General features: G+C 36.2%; 3 protein-coding genes across 3 annotated transcripts in view; 2 read left to right on the top strand and 1 right to left on the bottom strand.

The window, feature by feature from the left end:
- Positions 1-3774, top strand: part of LOC110104255 (amino-acid permease BAT1 homolog) — a 6745-nt gene extending 2971 nt beyond the window's left edge. The window contains exons 3-6 of the mRNA XM_020833275.2: positions 662-853; positions 1399-1704; positions 2036-2218; positions 3042-3774. Of these exons, the coding sequence (XP_020688934.1) occupies positions 662-853; positions 1399-1704; positions 2036-2218; positions 3042-3536 (1176 nt within the window). The 3' untranslated portion in view covers positions 3537-3774. The remainder of the gene's footprint in view (positions 1-661; positions 854-1398; positions 1705-2035; positions 2219-3041) is intronic.
- Positions 3775-8694: 4920 nt separating this feature from the next.
- LOC110104256 lies at positions 8695-9667 on the bottom strand. Its single transcript, XM_020833278.2, has one exon. It carries the CDS (start codon positions 9221-9223, stop codon positions 8792-8794), a length of 432 nt encoding a protein of 143 aa, XP_020688937.1. The 5' UTR covers positions 9224-9667; the 3' UTR covers positions 8695-8791.
- Positions 9668-10934: 1267 nt separating this feature from the next.
- On the top strand, positions 10935-18684 carry LOC110104262 (dihydrolipoyllysine-residue acetyltransferase component 5 of pyruvate dehydrogenase complex, chloroplastic). The gene is made up of 6 exons (XM_020833285.2): positions 10935-11969; positions 12046-12237; positions 12318-12405; positions 17782-17852; positions 18132-18215; positions 18311-18684. The coding sequence occupies exons 1-6, from the start codon at positions 11088-11090 to the stop codon at positions 18413-18415; spliced, it is 1422 nt and encodes a 473-aa protein (XP_020688944.1). The 5' UTR covers positions 10935-11087; the 3' UTR covers positions 18416-18684.
- Positions 18685-18943: the final 259 nt, after the last annotated feature.

The following is an 18943-nucleotide window of genomic DNA, read 5'->3' on the forward strand; positions in this document are numbered from 1 at the left end:
AAAAAAAAAAAAAAAAAAATCAGAGCTAACCAAAGAGGTACAAATGCTGCAATTATATGTGAGAGGTCAAAAGTTTTCACATATCAAGTTATTTAAGGTTCGTTTGGGATAGCTTTCTTACTGCTTTTTTAAGCAGTTTTTTAGTACAAAATTTAAATTCTTGTACTAAAAAGTTTTTTTTAGAAGCAGTAAGAAAGCCGTCCCAAACGAAGCCTTAATCTAACTTAAAAATCAAACAAATTCAGCATCTATTTGGAATAGCTATAGTATTTAATAAAGCTGATTATGAAGAAAGCAAGTTCGCTATTATGATTGATAAGAAAGCATAAAAAAAAATAATAATCAAACAAAATTGTGATTAATGCTTAAAAAACAAATGGTCAAAAAGCTGCTGCCCCAAACCTTAATTTAGTCATCGTTTGGGGCGGCTTTCTTACTGCTTCTTAAAGCAGTTTTTTAGTATAAAAAATTTAATTTTTGTTCTAGATATTTGATTTAAGAAGCAGTAAGAAAGCCATCTCAAACGAAGACTTAAGCTGCATCTATTAATCTCTTTAAATTTCTTTAAAACCAATTATGCTATATTTAACACTTAGCATTTTTAATGATGAGATAGAATGAATGAAGTGAATTTAACATTGTTCTTCCTCTTTTGTGTTAGGCTTATTCATCTTCCCAAGTCTTGCAAATTATTATTTTATTATGTACTGGTACAAACAAAGGTGGTGGTTACCTTGCCTCTCCTGGAGTATTTTTGGGAATGTACGTGTTCTTTACAATGATATGGGCGATACTCAACACTTTTGCATTACAAGTGATTGCCTTTATTGATATGATATCAATAATTTGGCAGGTAGCCTTTGAATCCTGTCTTTCATTAACTAAGTTTGACTTATATTTTGTATGTTATAAATTCATTCAAATATTATCTTTTTTTCGCATCGTAATTTATCTCAATCATCATTGTTGATTTTAGAAATAGAAAATATATCAATATGGTCCATTGACTCTTTCGAAAGATCAAAATAATCGTCAATTATATTAAATGACTATTTGATCCTTCAATTCTTTGAAAAGGAGCAAAAATAGTCCTATTATGAAACTGTTTGGATTCTTCTTTAAAGACTGAAAGTATCGAAATGGTCATTTAATATAGTTGGAGATCATTTTGATCCTTCATAAAGAGCTAATGGATCATTTTGATCCTTCTTCCTATTTAAAAATGTGTATGCATGTAAAGTTCTCATATTTTATAATGGAAGATTCATATGAGATGGTTAGATTTGTGTTGGTATACTCAATCACTCATATTCAAATATGATCAAAATGAGCTTTATAGCTATTACCAGATTTCATTTCTGTTCATTTCTTAATTTTTTTCCTCTTCTACATACACAGCTGATTGGGGGCTCAGTCCTCATTGTATTGCTTCCTTTAGTGGCTTTATCTACTCAGCCTGCTTCCTTCGTCTTTGGCCATTTTGAATTAGCCTCAGAATCAACAGGAATAAGCAGCAAGCCATACGCAATTATTCTATCAGTTCTTTTCAGTCATTTTTCTTTGCTTGGATACGATACTGCAGCACATATAACAGAGGAAACAAAGGGAGCTGACAAAAATGGCCCAATCTCTATTCTCGCAAGTATCTTTATTGTCTCACTATATGGCTGGATGTATGTGCTAGTTCTCACTTTCAGCATTCAGGTAATGTTAACTTATCAAGTTTTATCAATGCTTTGAGAATGTGTATTATAGGCGTGTCAATTTCGGGTCACGGGTCGAATTCGAAACTGATCCGTAACTACTCGGTTCAATCTGAACCCGACCCATTTTTGCAAACGGATCGGTTTTTCAGACCCAACCCCGACCCATTTTGGGTCCGGGGGTCAAACCGACACGACCCAAATGACTCGGGGCTGACAAAAAATTGCTAGTTTTTGGATAAAAAATGTGTCAATATCCGATTTTGGGGGTAAAAAACTGGTCAATCTCCTAGTGAATTATATTGATATTAGCAAAAAAATATTATTGGCAGAACTTTGAGTACCTTTACGATGTGAACAATGAAACTGGAGGAGCATATGTGCCTGCACAGATATTATATGATGCTTTTCATGGCAGATACCATAACTCTATTGGTGCTATAATTTTTCTAGTTATTATTTGGGGTTCATTCTTCTTTGGTGGTCTATCTAGCACTACAAGTGCAGCTAGGGTGGTAAGCACTTATCTAACCTCTTTTAAGAACAGTTTCTTTGTTAGTTTGGGCTTTTCTTTTTCTATTTTGTCGATCAGAGTATCAAAATAATAATTTTTTGATCCAAATTTCCAAAACATGTCCAATTTTTCCACCTAACTTACATGCATCTGCTTTGCTGCATTTTATGCTGATCTAGAACAGGTTTTAAAAATATAAAAAAATGCCAATTCTCTCTTCCAGGTTATTAACTGCATGATGATTTTGTACATTTAGGCTTCATTTGGAATAGCTTTCTTTAGGGATGTCAATATTTGACTTGACCCGAACCCGACCTGAAAATTTCGGGTTAGGAATTTCGACCCGCTTGTAAAACTGGTTTAGGTTCGGGTTGACCTAGAAACTCAAAATCAATCCAATTTGACCCGTTTTTAATTAATTTATGAGTGTTTTAAAATATTATAATGAAATAAGTAAATGATATTTTAAAAAAAATAATAAACCATATTGCCCAAATTGAATTAAGCTCATTTTTTTTCTTTTAATTGATTGAAGTAAATCTTACCTTAATTTGATTTATGTTTAAATATTACCTTAATGGCTCGGGTTCGGGTTGGGTCGAATAGTGTGGGGTCAGTTCCGGGTTAGACCCGAACCCGACCCATGACTCGATTTTGACAGCCCTAGCTTTCTTACTGCTTTATGAAACAATTTTCTAATACAAAAACTTAAAATTAAAAAAAAAAAAAATTGTACTAAGAAAATGATTCATAAAGTAGTAAGAAAACTGTACCAAATGAAGCCTTAAAGTGAATCTCCAATTTATCATTTCATGCTTTTGCAGGTATATGCATTATCTAGGGACGATGGCTTTCCCTTCTCATCAATTTGGCGTAAAATTCATCCAAAACATAAAGTTCCAGCCAACGCAGTCTGGTTATGCGCAACTATCTGCATAATTATGGGGCTTCCTATCATCAAAGTTAACGTTGTATTCACAGCTATTATATCTATATGCACAATTGGTTGGGTGGGTAGCTATGGAGTTCCTATATTCGCAAGATTGGTCATGGCTGAAAAGAACTTCAAAGCTGGTCCTTTCTATCTGGGCAAAGCAAGCAAGCCTGTGTGCTTTGTGGCCTTCTTATGGATTTGCTACACTTGTTCAGTTTTCCTGCTTCCCAATTTGTATCCCATAGAGTGGAAAAACTTCAACTATGCTCCAGTGGCTTTGGGTGTCTGCCTCACTGTTATAATGCTGTGGTGGATATTGGATGCAAGGAAATGGTTCAAAGGGCCGGTTAGAAATATTGGTTCTGATCAAAATGGAAAAGTTTAATCTTAATATAGATATGAAGGAAATAATGATCTTCCATTTTTGTTTTTTATTTTTTGTATAACTTTCTTACCATGACTGATTGGAGTTGCAAATTGGCATTCCAGAGGATTTTATGTTAGAGATTGAATGAGGAAAAGTGAGTGAAATAGTTTTTGTCAATCTGCAATGTAAATGCATGTGTGATGTGTTTATCTCTCTTAGTTAGGGCATCTTCAACCGAAAAACTCATTCTTCATTCTAAAATATAGTAATTCATCTGCAAAGGAACTCCATTATATTTCTTCTCCTTTTTCGTGCGCTGCTTATGCTCGCTGCAAAAGAACCGTCGTTTTTCTCTTTCGCGTGTTTCTTCCGCAAATCATATAAGCTAATTTTTCGGAATCGAACCCGACCCGATTCGGGTCCGGGTCAACCTGACCCGACACGAATGACCCGGGGTTGACCCAAAATTGCTAGTTTTCGGATAAAAAATAGGGTCAATCTTTGATTTTCGGGTCAAAAATGGATCGTTCTCGGATTTTCGGGTCAAATACGAGTTTTCATGTCAATTTCGGGTCATTTTCAGGTTGCTAGGTCAACCCGAACCCGGCCTGATTTTTAAAACAAGTTGATTTGTTGAACCATAACCAGGCCCATTTCAGGTATGGGTCGACCCGAACCCGGATTTTTTTGGGTCGGGTTCGGGTCGTGTCAAAAATTGACACCCCTAGATTTTAACCCAACTCTATAAATAAGGGTGTTAAGGGATGAGCTCAACCTACACATTTTTTTTATATTCAAACTCATTTTAAAGAAATCTAAGAGCTTCTCATTATAGAATCATTCTCTCCCTATCTCGCTACTCTTTTTTCAGTTAGTATTAACAATATGGTTTAAAGTGATTAAAGTACAATATTTTTATCCGACAATGAAACTCATTTTACATAAACAAATAAAATTATTATATCCAAACATTTAAAAGATATTTAGAGTATTTAAAATATTGTTCAAGTTTATTTGTTTAGCTAATTAAACGATCAAAAACGAGCTTTAATCTAACTGAACAACGAGCAGCTCGTCGAACGTTTGGTTCACCTGCAGCCCTACCTTCAATCCCTCCTCCATGGAATCATACCATTTGAATAGTTCAGCTCTCTCATCTCTCCCCTATCTCGATCTCACCTAATGGCGATGAAGCCCTCTCCTCGTCTCTTTGCAAATCAAGGCACAATCGAACACTATGGAGAAATAAGCAATACAGTTATATTAGTGACAGAAGAAATACAACCTGACAAACCAAGCAAGACAAAGACGCGCGGTGGTGATGGTGGCGGGGGACCGATTGTTAGGAAATGCCGCCACCGGAGGGAGAGGCAGGGATCTTTACATCTGGTTCATTACCTGCTTTTTCTTTATGATAATCCTCTCCGGTGGCATTTTTTTCGTCATATATAACCCAACCGGATACCGACGAATGGCCCTAATTGCCATTCATTCGATCTATTGGATCTTAACCTGCTTGTACCGCACCGTCATGCCATACTACAAGCCACCGCCGATGGCAACGGTGGCAGCTCCGGCGGACTCCCAGGTATATTCGCTGGTAGGAGAGAGGCAGGTGAGGTTCAACGCCACCGCAGTGATTGGAAGAAAAAGAAGAGAGGAGAGGAAGAGTTCTCTTGCCAACAAGTTCATCCTCAACCACCACCCGGCCACTGAATGTCGCCAGACTTACACCCGGCCATCGATTGTCTTCGGGCTTCCGCCAGGCCACCAACTATTTATGGATTTACGCCTGGCCAGTGGCCACCAACCATCGTCGGACTTTCGCCATACTTCCGCCCGCCAACTATTACCAGATTTACACTCGACAATCGGCCATCGCTGGAGTTCCGCTTGACCACCAATTATTTTAAGACTTATGCACGACCACTTATTATCGTCGGATTTTCTCCAGACATTCGTTGTCTAATTATGGTCTTTATGACCTCCATTGCCCGCCGAATATGGTCCTTCCAACCAAGGTTTAAAATTGCATAAATAAGCCTCGAGGCAGTTTTCGTCTATGAGGCGAGGAGTAATCCTCGAGGCGGTCTGAGGCGTAAGCCTCACGGACGCAGAATTGCGTAAATGAGAATTTAAGGGTTTTAGCATGTACATAATAGTAAGATTCAATCATACAATAAAAACATCTAAATGATAAGTGGAATTAGTGTAAATTAAGAAAAAAGATGCAATAAAAGCATGTTCTAAAGTCCAAAACCACAAAATTATAGTCTATCAGAACGGGATGAAGGGAAAAAATGCTTCACTTTAAGTAGGTGGGAGTCAAGGGTGCAAACGAGTCAGAGTCGAGTATCTGGCTTATCAAGTCTGGCTCGTTTAACCCTCAATGAACTCGAACTCGAGCTCGATTAATAAGCTCGAGCTCAACTCGTTTAAAAAATATCGAGCATGTACCGCTCGGTACCGAGCAGTACTGGCTCGGTACCGAGTAGTACTAAAAGTTTAAACAGTGGTCGAACTGCTTATACTGATTGGTGCGGTGAATTTTAACCCACCGTGGGACCGGGTTGATGAAGCGTACGCCTCACCTATAATTACGCAATGCGCCTTAGAGGCGCACTGTCAAGAGGAAAATTGCGTAAGCCTCGAGGCGTATTTGGGGCAAATTGCGTAGAGGCACGCCTCTTGTTGCACAATTTTAAACAGAGCTTCCAACCTTTGTTGCTAGAATATGGTCTTTCCGACCTCTGTCGCCCGTCGACTATGATCCGTTTGCTCTCCGTCACCAGACTACATTCTTTTCGATCTCTGTCACCCCTTTCCGACCTCTGTTGCCCGTCGATTACGGTCCTTCTGCCTTCTGTCGCCAGATTACGGTCTTTCCAGCCTCGATCGTCCGTCGACTATGGTCTTTCCAACTTTTGTCGCCAAACTATGGTCTTTTTAGCCTCCGTTGTTCGCCGACTGCGGTCCTTCCAACCTCAATCGCCAGATATGATCCTGTTGACCTATGTTGCTACTAACTACGGTCATTTCGACCTCCTTCACCCTTCACCAAGCGATTATGGTCCTTATGACCTCTATCGTTTGATAACAGTCTGTCTAACCTTCATTGTCTGCCGACTATGGTCCTTCCAAGCTCCGTTGTCTAATAATGATCTTTCTGACCTTCGTCGTCCGCCAACTATAATCCTTCTGACCGTTGTCACCCGAATACGAACTTTCTGATCTATGTCGCTAGCCGACTATGGTTAAGTTTACCAAACAAACATGTCAATATTGATTCTTCAAATTTCCACCATGTAATGCACTCTATATGATGCATATTTGCTACATCAAGCCAAGACTTTCCCCCTGAGGAAAGACCTAATTTGTAATCGACTACAAAAACTAGTGGATTCGTTAAAACTGGTTCAGGCCCAATAATTTTTCCCCCTTTTCAAGGGTTTCCATATAAAAACTATGATGTCTCTTATGAACACTACACCCCTCTCTTTTATCTAATTGTGTGCTTGATCTTCATATAAAATTAAGACACTAAACTTTATATTTCTCTATCGCCGTGAATATTCCTGAACGCAACAATAATACTTACCTTAAAGATTAGAATTCTTATATTTGTGTTTATCAGGATCAAATCATTAGGTCTTTGATGAAATCTAAATTAAAATTTTTATTAAGAATTTGATATTTCGATAGGAATTTGACCAATAGCGATAGAAGAATAACATTTTATAAATAGAAAATATATGAATTTAAAATAAATCTATTTTTTTTCCAGTGTTTAAGATGTAGATTGTACAACCAAATATTTAGAAAACTAGTTCCAAGCCAAGTCATCCCGATTCAAGATGATTCAACTCAACTTCTCGGTCTCAGCTCAAAAGGAAATCATCATTATACCACATTTATAATTTTTTTTTTTATTTTCTATATATTCATATATGTAGTTTTTAATAGGGGTGTCAATTCGGGTCAACGGGTCGGGTTCAGATCGAATCCGGAACTGACCCAGCACTATTCGGGTCAACCCGAACCCGGAACTGACCCAGCACTATTCGGGTCAACCCAAACCAGACTCGATTTTAAAAATGAGTCAGGTTTTCGGAATCGAACTCGACACGATTCGGGTCCGGGTCAACCCGACCAGACACGAATGACCCCTGGTTGACCCAAAATTGCTAGTTTTCGGGTCAAAAATCGGGTCAATCTTTGATTTTCAGGTCAAAAATGGGTCAATCTCGGATTTTCGTGTCAAATACGAGTTTTCATGTCAATCTCGGGTCATTTTCAGGTTGCTGGGTCAACCCGAACCCTGACCCGGTTTTAGAAACGAGTTGATTTGTTGAATCCGAACCCGAATTTTTCTGGGTCAGATTCGTGTCGTGTCAAAAATTGACACCCATAGTTTTTAACCCAACTCTATAAATAAGGGTATTAAGGGTTGAGCTCAACCTACACAATTTTTTTATATTCAAACTCATTTTAAAGAAATCTAAGAGCTTCTCATTATAGAATCATTCTCTCCCTATCTCGCTACTCTTTTTTCAGTTAGTATTAACAATATGGTTTAAAGTGATTAAAGTACAATATTTTTATCCGACAATGAAACTCATTTTACATAAACAAATACAATTATTATATCCAAACATTTAAAAGATATTATAAAATTGAAAATCTTTTTTTTAATTACTTCACCCAACCAAAATGACAATACTATTAAATTCATACAATTGAGCCCTAAATTTTTATTCGTTATCATTTATATGTCTTATATCAAAAGCAAAAGGAGAAATTTTAGGAGCACAATCATTAACATAAATTAATAAAAATTTTGAATAAATACAATTTAAATAGAAGTAAACTTACAATTTTGTTTATCGTATATAATAAAATGCACTGCATTCTGAATGTGCTAAACATTTTGGTGCATTATATTGAATGCACTAAAACGTTTGGTGCATTCTATTCTTAATCATTTTCACCCAAATATTTGACGTATTCAATAGAATGCACTAAAATATTTGGAGCGTTCAGAATGCACCAAATGTTTTGATATATTCTATTGAATACGTCAAATAAATGATAAATTTGATCATATATAAATTTTATTCATTCTATATTCATTCTACTAATATATATTAATGTGCTCCTTAAAGTTTTACCAAAAGTCAAATAACATAAAGCTCAATAATATAAAATAAATTATAATAAAAAATTACATAAATCTCAATAATGAAAAATCGAATGATATAATAAAAAAAAGATCATCATATGGACAAAGCCAAGGGCACCTCTCTTTCATGCGACCCCAGGGAAGAATCGCTCGCTGCCGCGCCCTCCGCCGTCCCATTCACCGCATCGCCGACATCCTGTGTTCCGATCACCGTTGTCTCGCCGAACCTCACCCGCCTCCCTTCTCCTGGTGAACACACCTGCGACTCCACCGGAGCCGCCACCGCTTCCGTCGGCGGTGACTTGTAGCAGGGCATGATGGTGCGGTACAAGCAGGTCAAGATCCAAAAGATCCAGGGAATGGCGATTAGGGCCATTCCGACGATGGGAAACCAGCCGGTCTCGTCGGTCTCCGGCTGGGTTATATAGAGGACAAGGAAGATGCCACCGGAGAGGATTAACAGAAAGAAAAAGCAGGTAATGAACCAGATGCAAAGATCCTCTGCCTTTCCCTCCGGTGGCGGCATTTCCTAGGGATCGGCCCCGCGCCACCGTCACCACGGCGCGTCTTTATCTTGCTTGGCTTATCAGATCTTAGTTATTAAGTCACTAATATAACTGTATTGCTTATTTCTCCATGGTGTTCATCTTCTTACTCGATGTGCTTTGATTTGCGAAGGAACGAGGAGAGGGCTTCGTCGCCGGTAGGTGAGATCGAGATGGGGAAGGATGAGAGAGCTGAAATATTCAAATGGTATGATGCCATGGGAGGAGGGATTGAAGGACAGAGAAGAGCGGAGAAACGTCGGGGAGTTAACAACAGCCTTTTGTTTCGATCTGTTTCTGCCTTGCTATTATGAGAAATGGTTTTTTTATAAATAAAATAAAGTTTAAAGGTTAGATTTGCAAATAAATAAATATTATTTTATATGTCTGTAAAGCATAATTTTTTTTTTTGAAGAAGCTTTTATTACTAAACTAGCTAAGAGGTCTTGAATTTAAAGCTACATTGCTAATCTCAAGCTTTATTTGGGACGGCTTTATTTCTATTTCTTAAAGCAGTTTTTTTATGCAAAAAATATTTTTTTTCTACTAAAAAGCTGCTTTAAGAAGCAATAAGAAAGCCGTCCTAAACGAAGCCTCAATTCAACATTTTATTTCATTTATATTCTTTGTTACACTGTCGGTCCATAAAGCGGCACACCGCAGTGAAATGTAATAAAAATATTGACTTTAATTATTCAAATAAGTTTTAAAGGATAGGGTCACGCAGCTCATTTTGATCTCTTTGTTGAGAGTTTTGGCTATATGATAATAGTACAATAACAAAGCAAAAATAATAATTGTGTGGTTAGTTTACTAAAAATAGGGTTATGTTAACAAAATATGATTTTCATGAATAATTTTTTAATATCCAATAAAAGTTATAGACATAAAGTAAATATCACTACTATAAAAATTAATTCGATATGTAGAAATATATGCAACAATAAATTAAATTAAAATTATCTATTATTTCATCATGAACATTTAAAATAATTTATGTAGATATGCATAGCAAATTTTTAATATTCTATTGAATATCACATCCTACATATGTCTAAGAACTCAGTACAAATATTAAAAATAATGCCCTAATAAAAAAGCATATATATCACTTATTAAATAACAATTATTTATTATCAAACAATCCATATTAATTATCTTAATCATATATCATTTTTTTTAATATTAGAGTGGCTTAATGATGCTGAAATTAAGCAATTTTGAGCTTGTTAGGTTCATCTTATTGAGACATTATATTTGATTATAAGCTTGCAAAATGTGAGATAATTTGATTTTTCAATTGATGACCAAAATTTGTTAATTATGCTTTATTTGTTAATTATGCTTTGAGTGCATGTTTTGGGCTCATTTGAGCTTTGATCGGATCATTTTTTATGTCGATGAATTTGTCTTATCGAGATATTCAGTTTAATCAAAATTTATTGAAATTAGATTTAAGATGATTCGTAATATAAATTCAAAAAATTTTAATTGAATATTATATCAAACTTCGTATTTGATCAAGTAAATATTTGATGATATACATATAAAGCCAATTTTTTCTTGTAATATACTAATATCATTCACCTTAATTTTAAAATATTTTAATGCAATTCTTAAAAAAAAAAAACATTCTTAAAATTAATTAAAAAATATAACTTTATATATATATAATATATATTATACACCTCAGCTGGCCTTCATTACACCCCGTCGAGAACTCCGCCTAGGAATCGATGCGACCGAGGCGAATCCAAGCCCACGATATACTCTTAACCCCCGGTCTCCAAACCCGCACCGCCGTCTCAGTCTCCTCCACTCCCAATTCTCTCCCGAGCTGACGCCATGGCCGGTGCCCTTCAGCTCCATCTAGGCTCCTCCTTTCTCCCCTCGTCGTCTCACCTCAAGCTCCGCCGCCGGATCTTCGCTGCAACCGCACCCCTCCGCCGGCATCCGACGGAAAGCAAGATCCGCGAGATATTTATGCCGGCGCTTAGTTCTACCATGACTGAGGGCAAGATCGTTTCATGGGTGAAATCTGAGGGAGATAAGCTTTCCAAGGGCGAGAGCGTCGTCGTCGTGGAGTCCGACAAGGCCGACATGGACGTTGAGACCTTCTACGACGGCTACCTTGCTGCAATCATGGTCGACGAGGGAGGTATCGCTACCGTGGGTTCTGCCATCGCCCTTCTCGCCGAGACAGAGGAGGAGATTCCACTGGCAAAATCCAAGGCATCCTCCTCCTCCTCGGCCCATCCGGAAGAAGCTTCTTCACCGCCAGTTTCTCCTCAGGAATCCGCTATTGCAACTGAAGCTTCCCCTCCTCGTCCGGGAAAAGCGGATCTTACCCTAGCTTCATCAGCGCATCCGGCTTCGGATGCCGGGCGACGCATCGTGGCCACGCCTTATGCTAAGAAGCTCGCCAGGGATCTGAAGGTGGAACTTCAATCGGTTGTCGGAACCGGTCCTATGGGCCGGATCGTTGCCAAGGATGTTGAGGCAGCGACTGACGGAGCAGCTTCCGTAGCAATCACTGCGCCGATCACCTCTGCTACCAAAGCCGTTGCGGATTCCACTCCGAAGGTACCTGTTGAGCTGGGAAGTGTTGTGCCCTTCACGGCGATGCAGGGAGCTGTCAGCAGGAACATGGTGGAGAGTCTTGCTGCGCCTACATTCCGTGTTGGTTACACTATCACTACCAATTCACTCGATGAGCTCTATAAGAAAGTAAGATCTTTGGCATTTGTGCGTGTGTGTTTCTAGCATCTTCCTTCTGCTTTTAAGTATTTGAAATTCGATTCAGATTAAGTCGAAGGGGGTTACCATGACTGCATTATTGGCTAAGGCAACTGCTATGGCCCTAACGAAACACCCAGTGATTAATTGTAGCTGTAGGGATGGAAAGAGCTTCACATATAACAGCAGCATTAACATTGCTGTTGCTGTTGCCATTGATGGAGGCCTTATCACTCCTGTTCTGCAAGAAGCAGACAAGGTTAATATTTATCATAATCTTGCGCATCTTGTCTCTCAATTGTTATGTTCTAGATGATGATTGGAATGATCATTTTTTAGGTGGACATTTACTCATTGTCAAGGAAATGGAAAGAGTTAGTGGATAAGGCTCGGGCCAAGCAGCTCCAACCACTAGAGTACAACTCAGGTATTAACCACTTGACCAGCATTGTGACATAAATTTAATGATTCAAATATGCACGCATAGATTTGCATTAGTCATGATTTACACTAAAACATGAATAATGCAATAAAAATACCTAGATATTTGAATAGCAATGTGAAATTAGTAGTATTATAATTATGGGATGCAAATAAAAATATAATTAAATTAGTTTAATTTTTATGTAAATAGCACCAAAATAGTTTAGACTGACCTTGGAGGGAGGCATATCACCAAACACTTTTCTTAGTGTAGAAATAGGTGATTAATGTTTTTCTTACTCAATGTTAGTAGTAGCATTACATATTTATATAGGAAGGTGAGCTTGTTTTTAATTTCTAGCATTCTCCTTTGAATTGATTAATAAATATTTTTCATTCCCAGCTTTTAATTTATTGAAATCTCGAATTAGCTAGTCACTTGGTCATGACATTAGCTAGTTACGCAAGGAGTACTGGGCAAACCTATCTTTTTTTTTTCTCCTGTTTGAATTGTCTATCCACTTTAATGTATTTGGTATGATTATTCAAGGAAAGTACAATAAATTGATGTCGTCAATCTTCTATTTTAATAGTATTTTTTTAGTCTTTCAGACATAGTTCATCATTTCTTTTGAATAAGATCACTCTTTGTGATGCGACCTTGAGATAATGTAGAATATTATGAATAACTTGCAAGTGCTTAACATCTCGATGAATTGATTAATTTAACCTACAACATTAGCTTTATCTTCCTTAGTGTTGGATAAGTAAATCAATTTCCATATTACTCCATGATTTTTTTTTACCTAATTAATGACTAGAGTAGGTTACCCTGATGCTCAACAACTAAGTGTTTTTGTCTTTCTTAGGAGATCCAACAGGACGAGCTTATATTGTATTGAGAAAGAAATATGCTCTATTTGGAATATGCCACTTTGATACCCAATAATTACTTAACTCTTCCAATTTATTTTCTCTCAAAGTCCTTAGCAAGGAAAAATGTTTTTGAGAGATTCTCTCTTAGTTGGATTATAACCTATTACTATAATATCAGCCACCTATATGAGCAAGGTTATAACTTCTATTGCGATTAGCTCTTAAAGAAAGTATGATCCCCTTGACTTAGCTTGTACCTATTGCAAGCATAGCTTTTGTGAATCTCCCAAATCTTCTTATAGCATTTTGCTTCGATCTACATAATGCTCTCTTCAACTTACATACTTTACTGTCATTACAATTCTCATTAAATCCAATTTGGGGTTCCATGAACACTGGTACCTTGAAGTCACCTTGCAAGAAGCTATTTTTTTACATCAAGCTATAATAAACTCCAATTGATGGGAACCTTGTGATTAGGATCTCCATGAACTTGTTTCTTTTCTTAAATTCTGCTTTGACTTGCTTGAGCTTTTTTTGAGTTCATTATTAATTGGGAGAAGGATGAATTAGCCTTGCAAAATGCAAATAGATGAAGCTAGAGTCTAGAGAGAATGCGAGCATATGATTTGTTAGCAAGGAGAAAGTTGCTTTGGATGATTTAAGCAAAAAAAAAAATCATTGAGGATATAGATATTTTTTAAGAGGGATTCTATGAAATTATGATCTTTGTTAGGAGAGAGATTTATGATTGACTAATCAAGAAGAGGCAATAGGAGAGAAAATCAATGAAGAAAATAGGATTTGCTTTATTTTAATTCATAATAGGATATTTAAATTACCAGCCCTCAAATGCTTATTTATAAAGTTAATGCTAGATGATAAAATGAAATTAATTTAAATTTTAAAGCAAGTGCGATACACATATTTAAAATGACGCACGCTATTTGCACGATATAGGAACAATAGTGCATTGCATAAAAACTATGTAGTGTGCGCCATTTTTTGGGTTTTTTTATTTAAAAGTAATATTTATGTTTATATTTATTAATTTTATTATTTATTTTTAACTTAATAATGCCGCAATTATGCGTAAGTGTACCTTAATTTCTAAAAAAAGAGGCTATAAGTTATTTATGATATATTTTACATTTAATTGAATCAATTAATGCCATATTTGTGTAATTTGTTATTCACCATTTCATTCTCATATTTAAAAGGTAAAAATGTTTGAATATATGTTTGTTTATAGGTATTTGATAGGAAACACTTGTATTCACAAGTATTACTAGCCAAAATCAGTAAACTGCAGCAATATTATTGCTGTCCACAGCAGGAAACAACCAAAAAACAGAGAGAAACAGGAGAGTTATGCTAGAAATCTGAGAGATAACCAAGCAAATCTCTTGTATTCCAATAGTAGATGCAAGACAATAAAGAAATATACATTTTTTCTTCAATTCAAGAGGAAGGAAATACTCTCAACAATCTCCGGCAACGCCAAGAGCCCAAGAACAAAACCTAGATCTCAAATAAGATTTAAATTCAAGGTGAGAGCCAAGCTCTCACCATAACTCCTAATTAAAGACAAAGGAAAATTACAAAATACCTAAAACAGAAATTTCCCTCCCAAAATTGATTTAACCCCAAGTGGGGCCCACAGGGGGTTCCGCCCCCCCTTGTTGTTTCCGCCCAGCCAGGCTTCTTCCTGGAGTAGACTTGGACCGGTCCTGATTGGACCGATCCAGCCAGCCCCTCCTGGGCCAGCCTAATAGTATTCAAGATATAATTTAAATCACAAAAGAAAATGCTGCATGAAAATATGTAATATTTGCAAATGAAGGTGATAACTATTGGATGATGTGTATTTTTGTGACAAATGAGAAGGTTTATGGATTAGGAGATGATGCACATAAAGGAAATGATACTTTTCTTACTTTTGATGATAAAACCTAAGACTAATTTAATTTCTAACAAAGCAAACAGACTTGAAAAATGGTTGCAATGTTTTGAATTTTAAATAAGTGAGGTGTTCATTACTTAAATTTAAACATCACTTTGGTTGTTTTTAATGTCAAGATAATTTATCTTTCAATTTAATAATATTTAATATTAATACATATTTTTATTTATAATTATTTAATATTGTGCATCATGTTTAAAATTGTGCATGTCACATCATGTGTTATGCGCTATGATTCTAAGGAAAACTTTGTGCTTTGGTGCGCCATTCACTGTTGCCAAATATGAGTCTTAAAAATAGATAAATCTCGTCATCTAATTTAAGAAGATAGAGTTAAAATCAAATACATTATAAATAAAAATAAAATATTAGAGGCCCAAAAAATATTAGAATATTTAACAAAAAAATTAAAGTATTTCTAGAGGGAAATCCCACCATCTCAATCAAATGTAGTATAAAAGGGTTTGTGAAACCTTATCCAAAAAGATGCTTAGAAATATAACGATGATAATAGATTTAGCTTAGTAATTTTAATGAAAAATAAGTTCTCTTCATTTTCTCTAAGAAGAAACTATGCCAAGGGGGGGAATTTGCCTTGCAAGGAAGTAAGGAGAAACTGTAGAAGTCATTTTTGTTGGATAATAAAAATTCCTAGTTTTTTCAAGCACACGGCATCACTTTCAAAGCAATTGAAAGATACAGATCTGACCATTTCACATTTATAAAAAAAAAAAACTCAAAAGGCGGTTGAGCTTAAAATGCAAAAAAGAAGCAAAAGGTCTGCATCGGCGTGACAAATCCAAAATATCTTAATCCATGCACCAAAGTTGCTCAAATTGGCCAAATCTAAACTCCTCCCCATTGGTTAGTCAATCATAGGCATCATTAGGTGGCGAGCATTTAGTGCATTTGGCATATTCAGACCTTCTGGATTATAGGAGAACTCTGGAGCTCTAAACGCCACTTGAAGTTCTTGCCAACCAAGGTGCGCCAAAGGCCTTCTTGAGCTGAGTAATTAATATCTACTAGTAGTGAAAGGGGGTTTTCAATTGGACAAGAACCTATGATTTTTTTTTTCTTTTCATTATTATCCACATAGAAAATCTTGCCCTTCTCTTGTTATTTTATCTTATTGTATGGCAATTGTCCATGGAAAAGACAATCAAGATCTCTCTCTGGTGTAGGCAAAGCTGGTTGTTTGGTGTTCTATGCTTTATTCGGATTTTTTGGTGGCTATTGGATTTCCTGTTGAGTTTCTATGCAGGTTTCAGTTTTCCAAATGCTTGGAATTTATTTTTTTTTCTAGTTTACTGTGTTGGTCGTTCCCCTTCTCTATGCTATTTCCCAAGTTTTGTGTTGGCTCCTATTGGATGCTTGGGGTGGCTCATTAATATGAATGGTTGGCTGTTTTTCCTCTATAAATAGGACTGTTTTGCTGCAGTTTTAGGAAGAGAATAGAATGGTTTTTCATTAAGAAACCCGCGAGTTTTTCTAGGTTGTGAGCTAGCATGCTTTCCCCTTTCCTTCTACTACTTCGTCTCTATTTTCTACCTCTTCTTCTCTCTCCACAGTTCCCGCCCCACCTGTATCTTTCTTCTCTTAAATTATTGCAAGTCTTAAAGTTGTGTCATATTTTGTTATAATATATTTTATAAGTGGTTTCTATTAGAAGTTAAAAGTTTTGTTGTGTTATGTTTAATGTTTGTATTTGTCATATTGGAAGGAAGGTCTTTTTTTATTGCAATTCTTGTGTGTGTTTTTTTTTTCTTTTGCATACGTAGTGTTCTCTTGCTTGACTTTGGATTCCTAGTTTGCACCTCTCTCTCTCTCTCTCTCTCTCTCTCTCTCTCTCTCTCTCTCTCTCTATATATGGATTTCAAGTATGCAACAATGTTGAATGCTTAAAAAAATACTGGATCTCTCTTCTTGCCATCCTTTTGCGTCATCTCTCTCTCTCTCTCTCTCTCTCCTCTCTCTCTCTCTCTCTCTTGCAAAATCAGGCTCCCTTTTTTCCTCACTGCATCCTCTCCAGATGTCAAGAATCTCCTGACCTCCTCATTCCTACAATTCTATCCATATCATACAATAATTAGGTGCCACCAACCAACATAAGCCAAACAAGTAGGTAACAGCTGAATGCTCTAGGCCTCCTCATGAGGGAACCTTAGTAAGAAATACGGTTTGAATTATATTGTTGAAAATAAGATAATAAAAAGTAGATTTAAATTTTTTAAACATCCACAACAAAGGGGCAGATGATCCAACAATAAGATTGATAAATAAAATTAATATCAAAGGATTATGATAAAAATGAGTACATAAAATATTGTAGTTGTGTAAGATGTTTGCACAAAGTAATGTTTACTACCCTTTGCAACACAATGTGAATAAATGGAGAATAAGGGGTTAAAGTCAAACACAAATAGTTGTCATAAAGATTGCTGCATAAAATGAAATAAAGAATTTTCCTGAATGTTCTTTTTTTTTTTTTTTTGAGAAAATTCTAAAGTACACGACATCCTGTGTTACTTCTATTTTCAGGCACATTTACCCTTTCAAATCTTGGAATGTTTGGTGTTGATCGGTTCGATGCAATCCTACCTCCTGGAACGGTAAGTTTTCTCCTCTTTCTACTCCAATATTCAAACTTCTCAGATAACCTTCTATCAAAAATTGCCAGTTTCACACAGCTCATCTTGTCCTGTTGGTTGTTGGTTGTTGGTTGTTGGTTGAGAGCTGAGGCTACCAACTAAGAGGTCTTGAATTCGAGTCTTTGTGAATGCGATGTGTGTGTGAGTTTGCCTTAATTGGCTTAAATGTCCCAAAAAAAAAGACAGTTTCCCAGTGTTCGTCTTAAATGTTAGTCTTAATTATACCATACCATGCTTCAGGGAGCGATCATGGCTGTTGGTGCTGCACAACCTACAGTGGTAGCTACCAAGGATGGTAGGATTGGTGTGAAAAATCAGATGCAGGTAAATACCCTCCCTGCTTGCTTACATATGCTATATGAACTAAACTTTTTCATTTCTAATCATAAATCTAACAATTTTCTATTACATACATCCAGGTGAATGTTACAGCAGATCATCGTATCATATACGGTGCTGATCTTGCTGCTTTCCTGCAAACCCTAGCCAAAATTATTGAAGATCCCAAGGATCTCACCTTCTAGATGCCATTTGTGTCAGCTTCTAGTTCGGATCAGAATTATGATCATGAATTCAATTTGATGAGTATGTTTACTTTATTTTATTTTATTTTTTATGATTCGTTGTTGTAATATGAACTAGGCTGCCAGAGTTTGTTTCTAGTAGCTACTTATAGAGTTGAAAGAACATGCCCATCTTCTATTTAATTTTGAGATTTCAAACATCAAGAAGAATCCTATTGTTGTCAGATTTTTGTAACGGTTCAATAAAATGTAAGATTTTATTCAGATCATGTAGCAGAATGTGTGTTGAGTTTCCTGGTGAAGATTTTGCATACCAGTTTTATTGAGATTTTATCTCAGAGATTAATGTAAAGATCTTATACAACACTAGAGCAAACTGACATCATCGCCTGATACAATGAAAAAAAAAATGAATGTGCAGAAACTTTTAGTTTTAAACTAAAAAGTTGCTTTAAGAAGCAATAAGAAAGTCATCTCAAACAAAACCCAAATCATAAAATCAACGGTAGAATGCTAACGAAATACTTT

The sequence above is a fragment of the Dendrobium catenatum genome, unplaced genomic scaffold (assembly GCF_001605985.2).
Source record: "Dendrobium catenatum unplaced genomic scaffold, ASM160598v2 fragScaff_scaffold_71, whole genome shotgun sequence".
In the NCBI taxonomy this organism is placed as follows: domain Eukaryota; kingdom Viridiplantae; phylum Streptophyta; class Magnoliopsida; order Asparagales; family Orchidaceae; genus Dendrobium; species Dendrobium catenatum.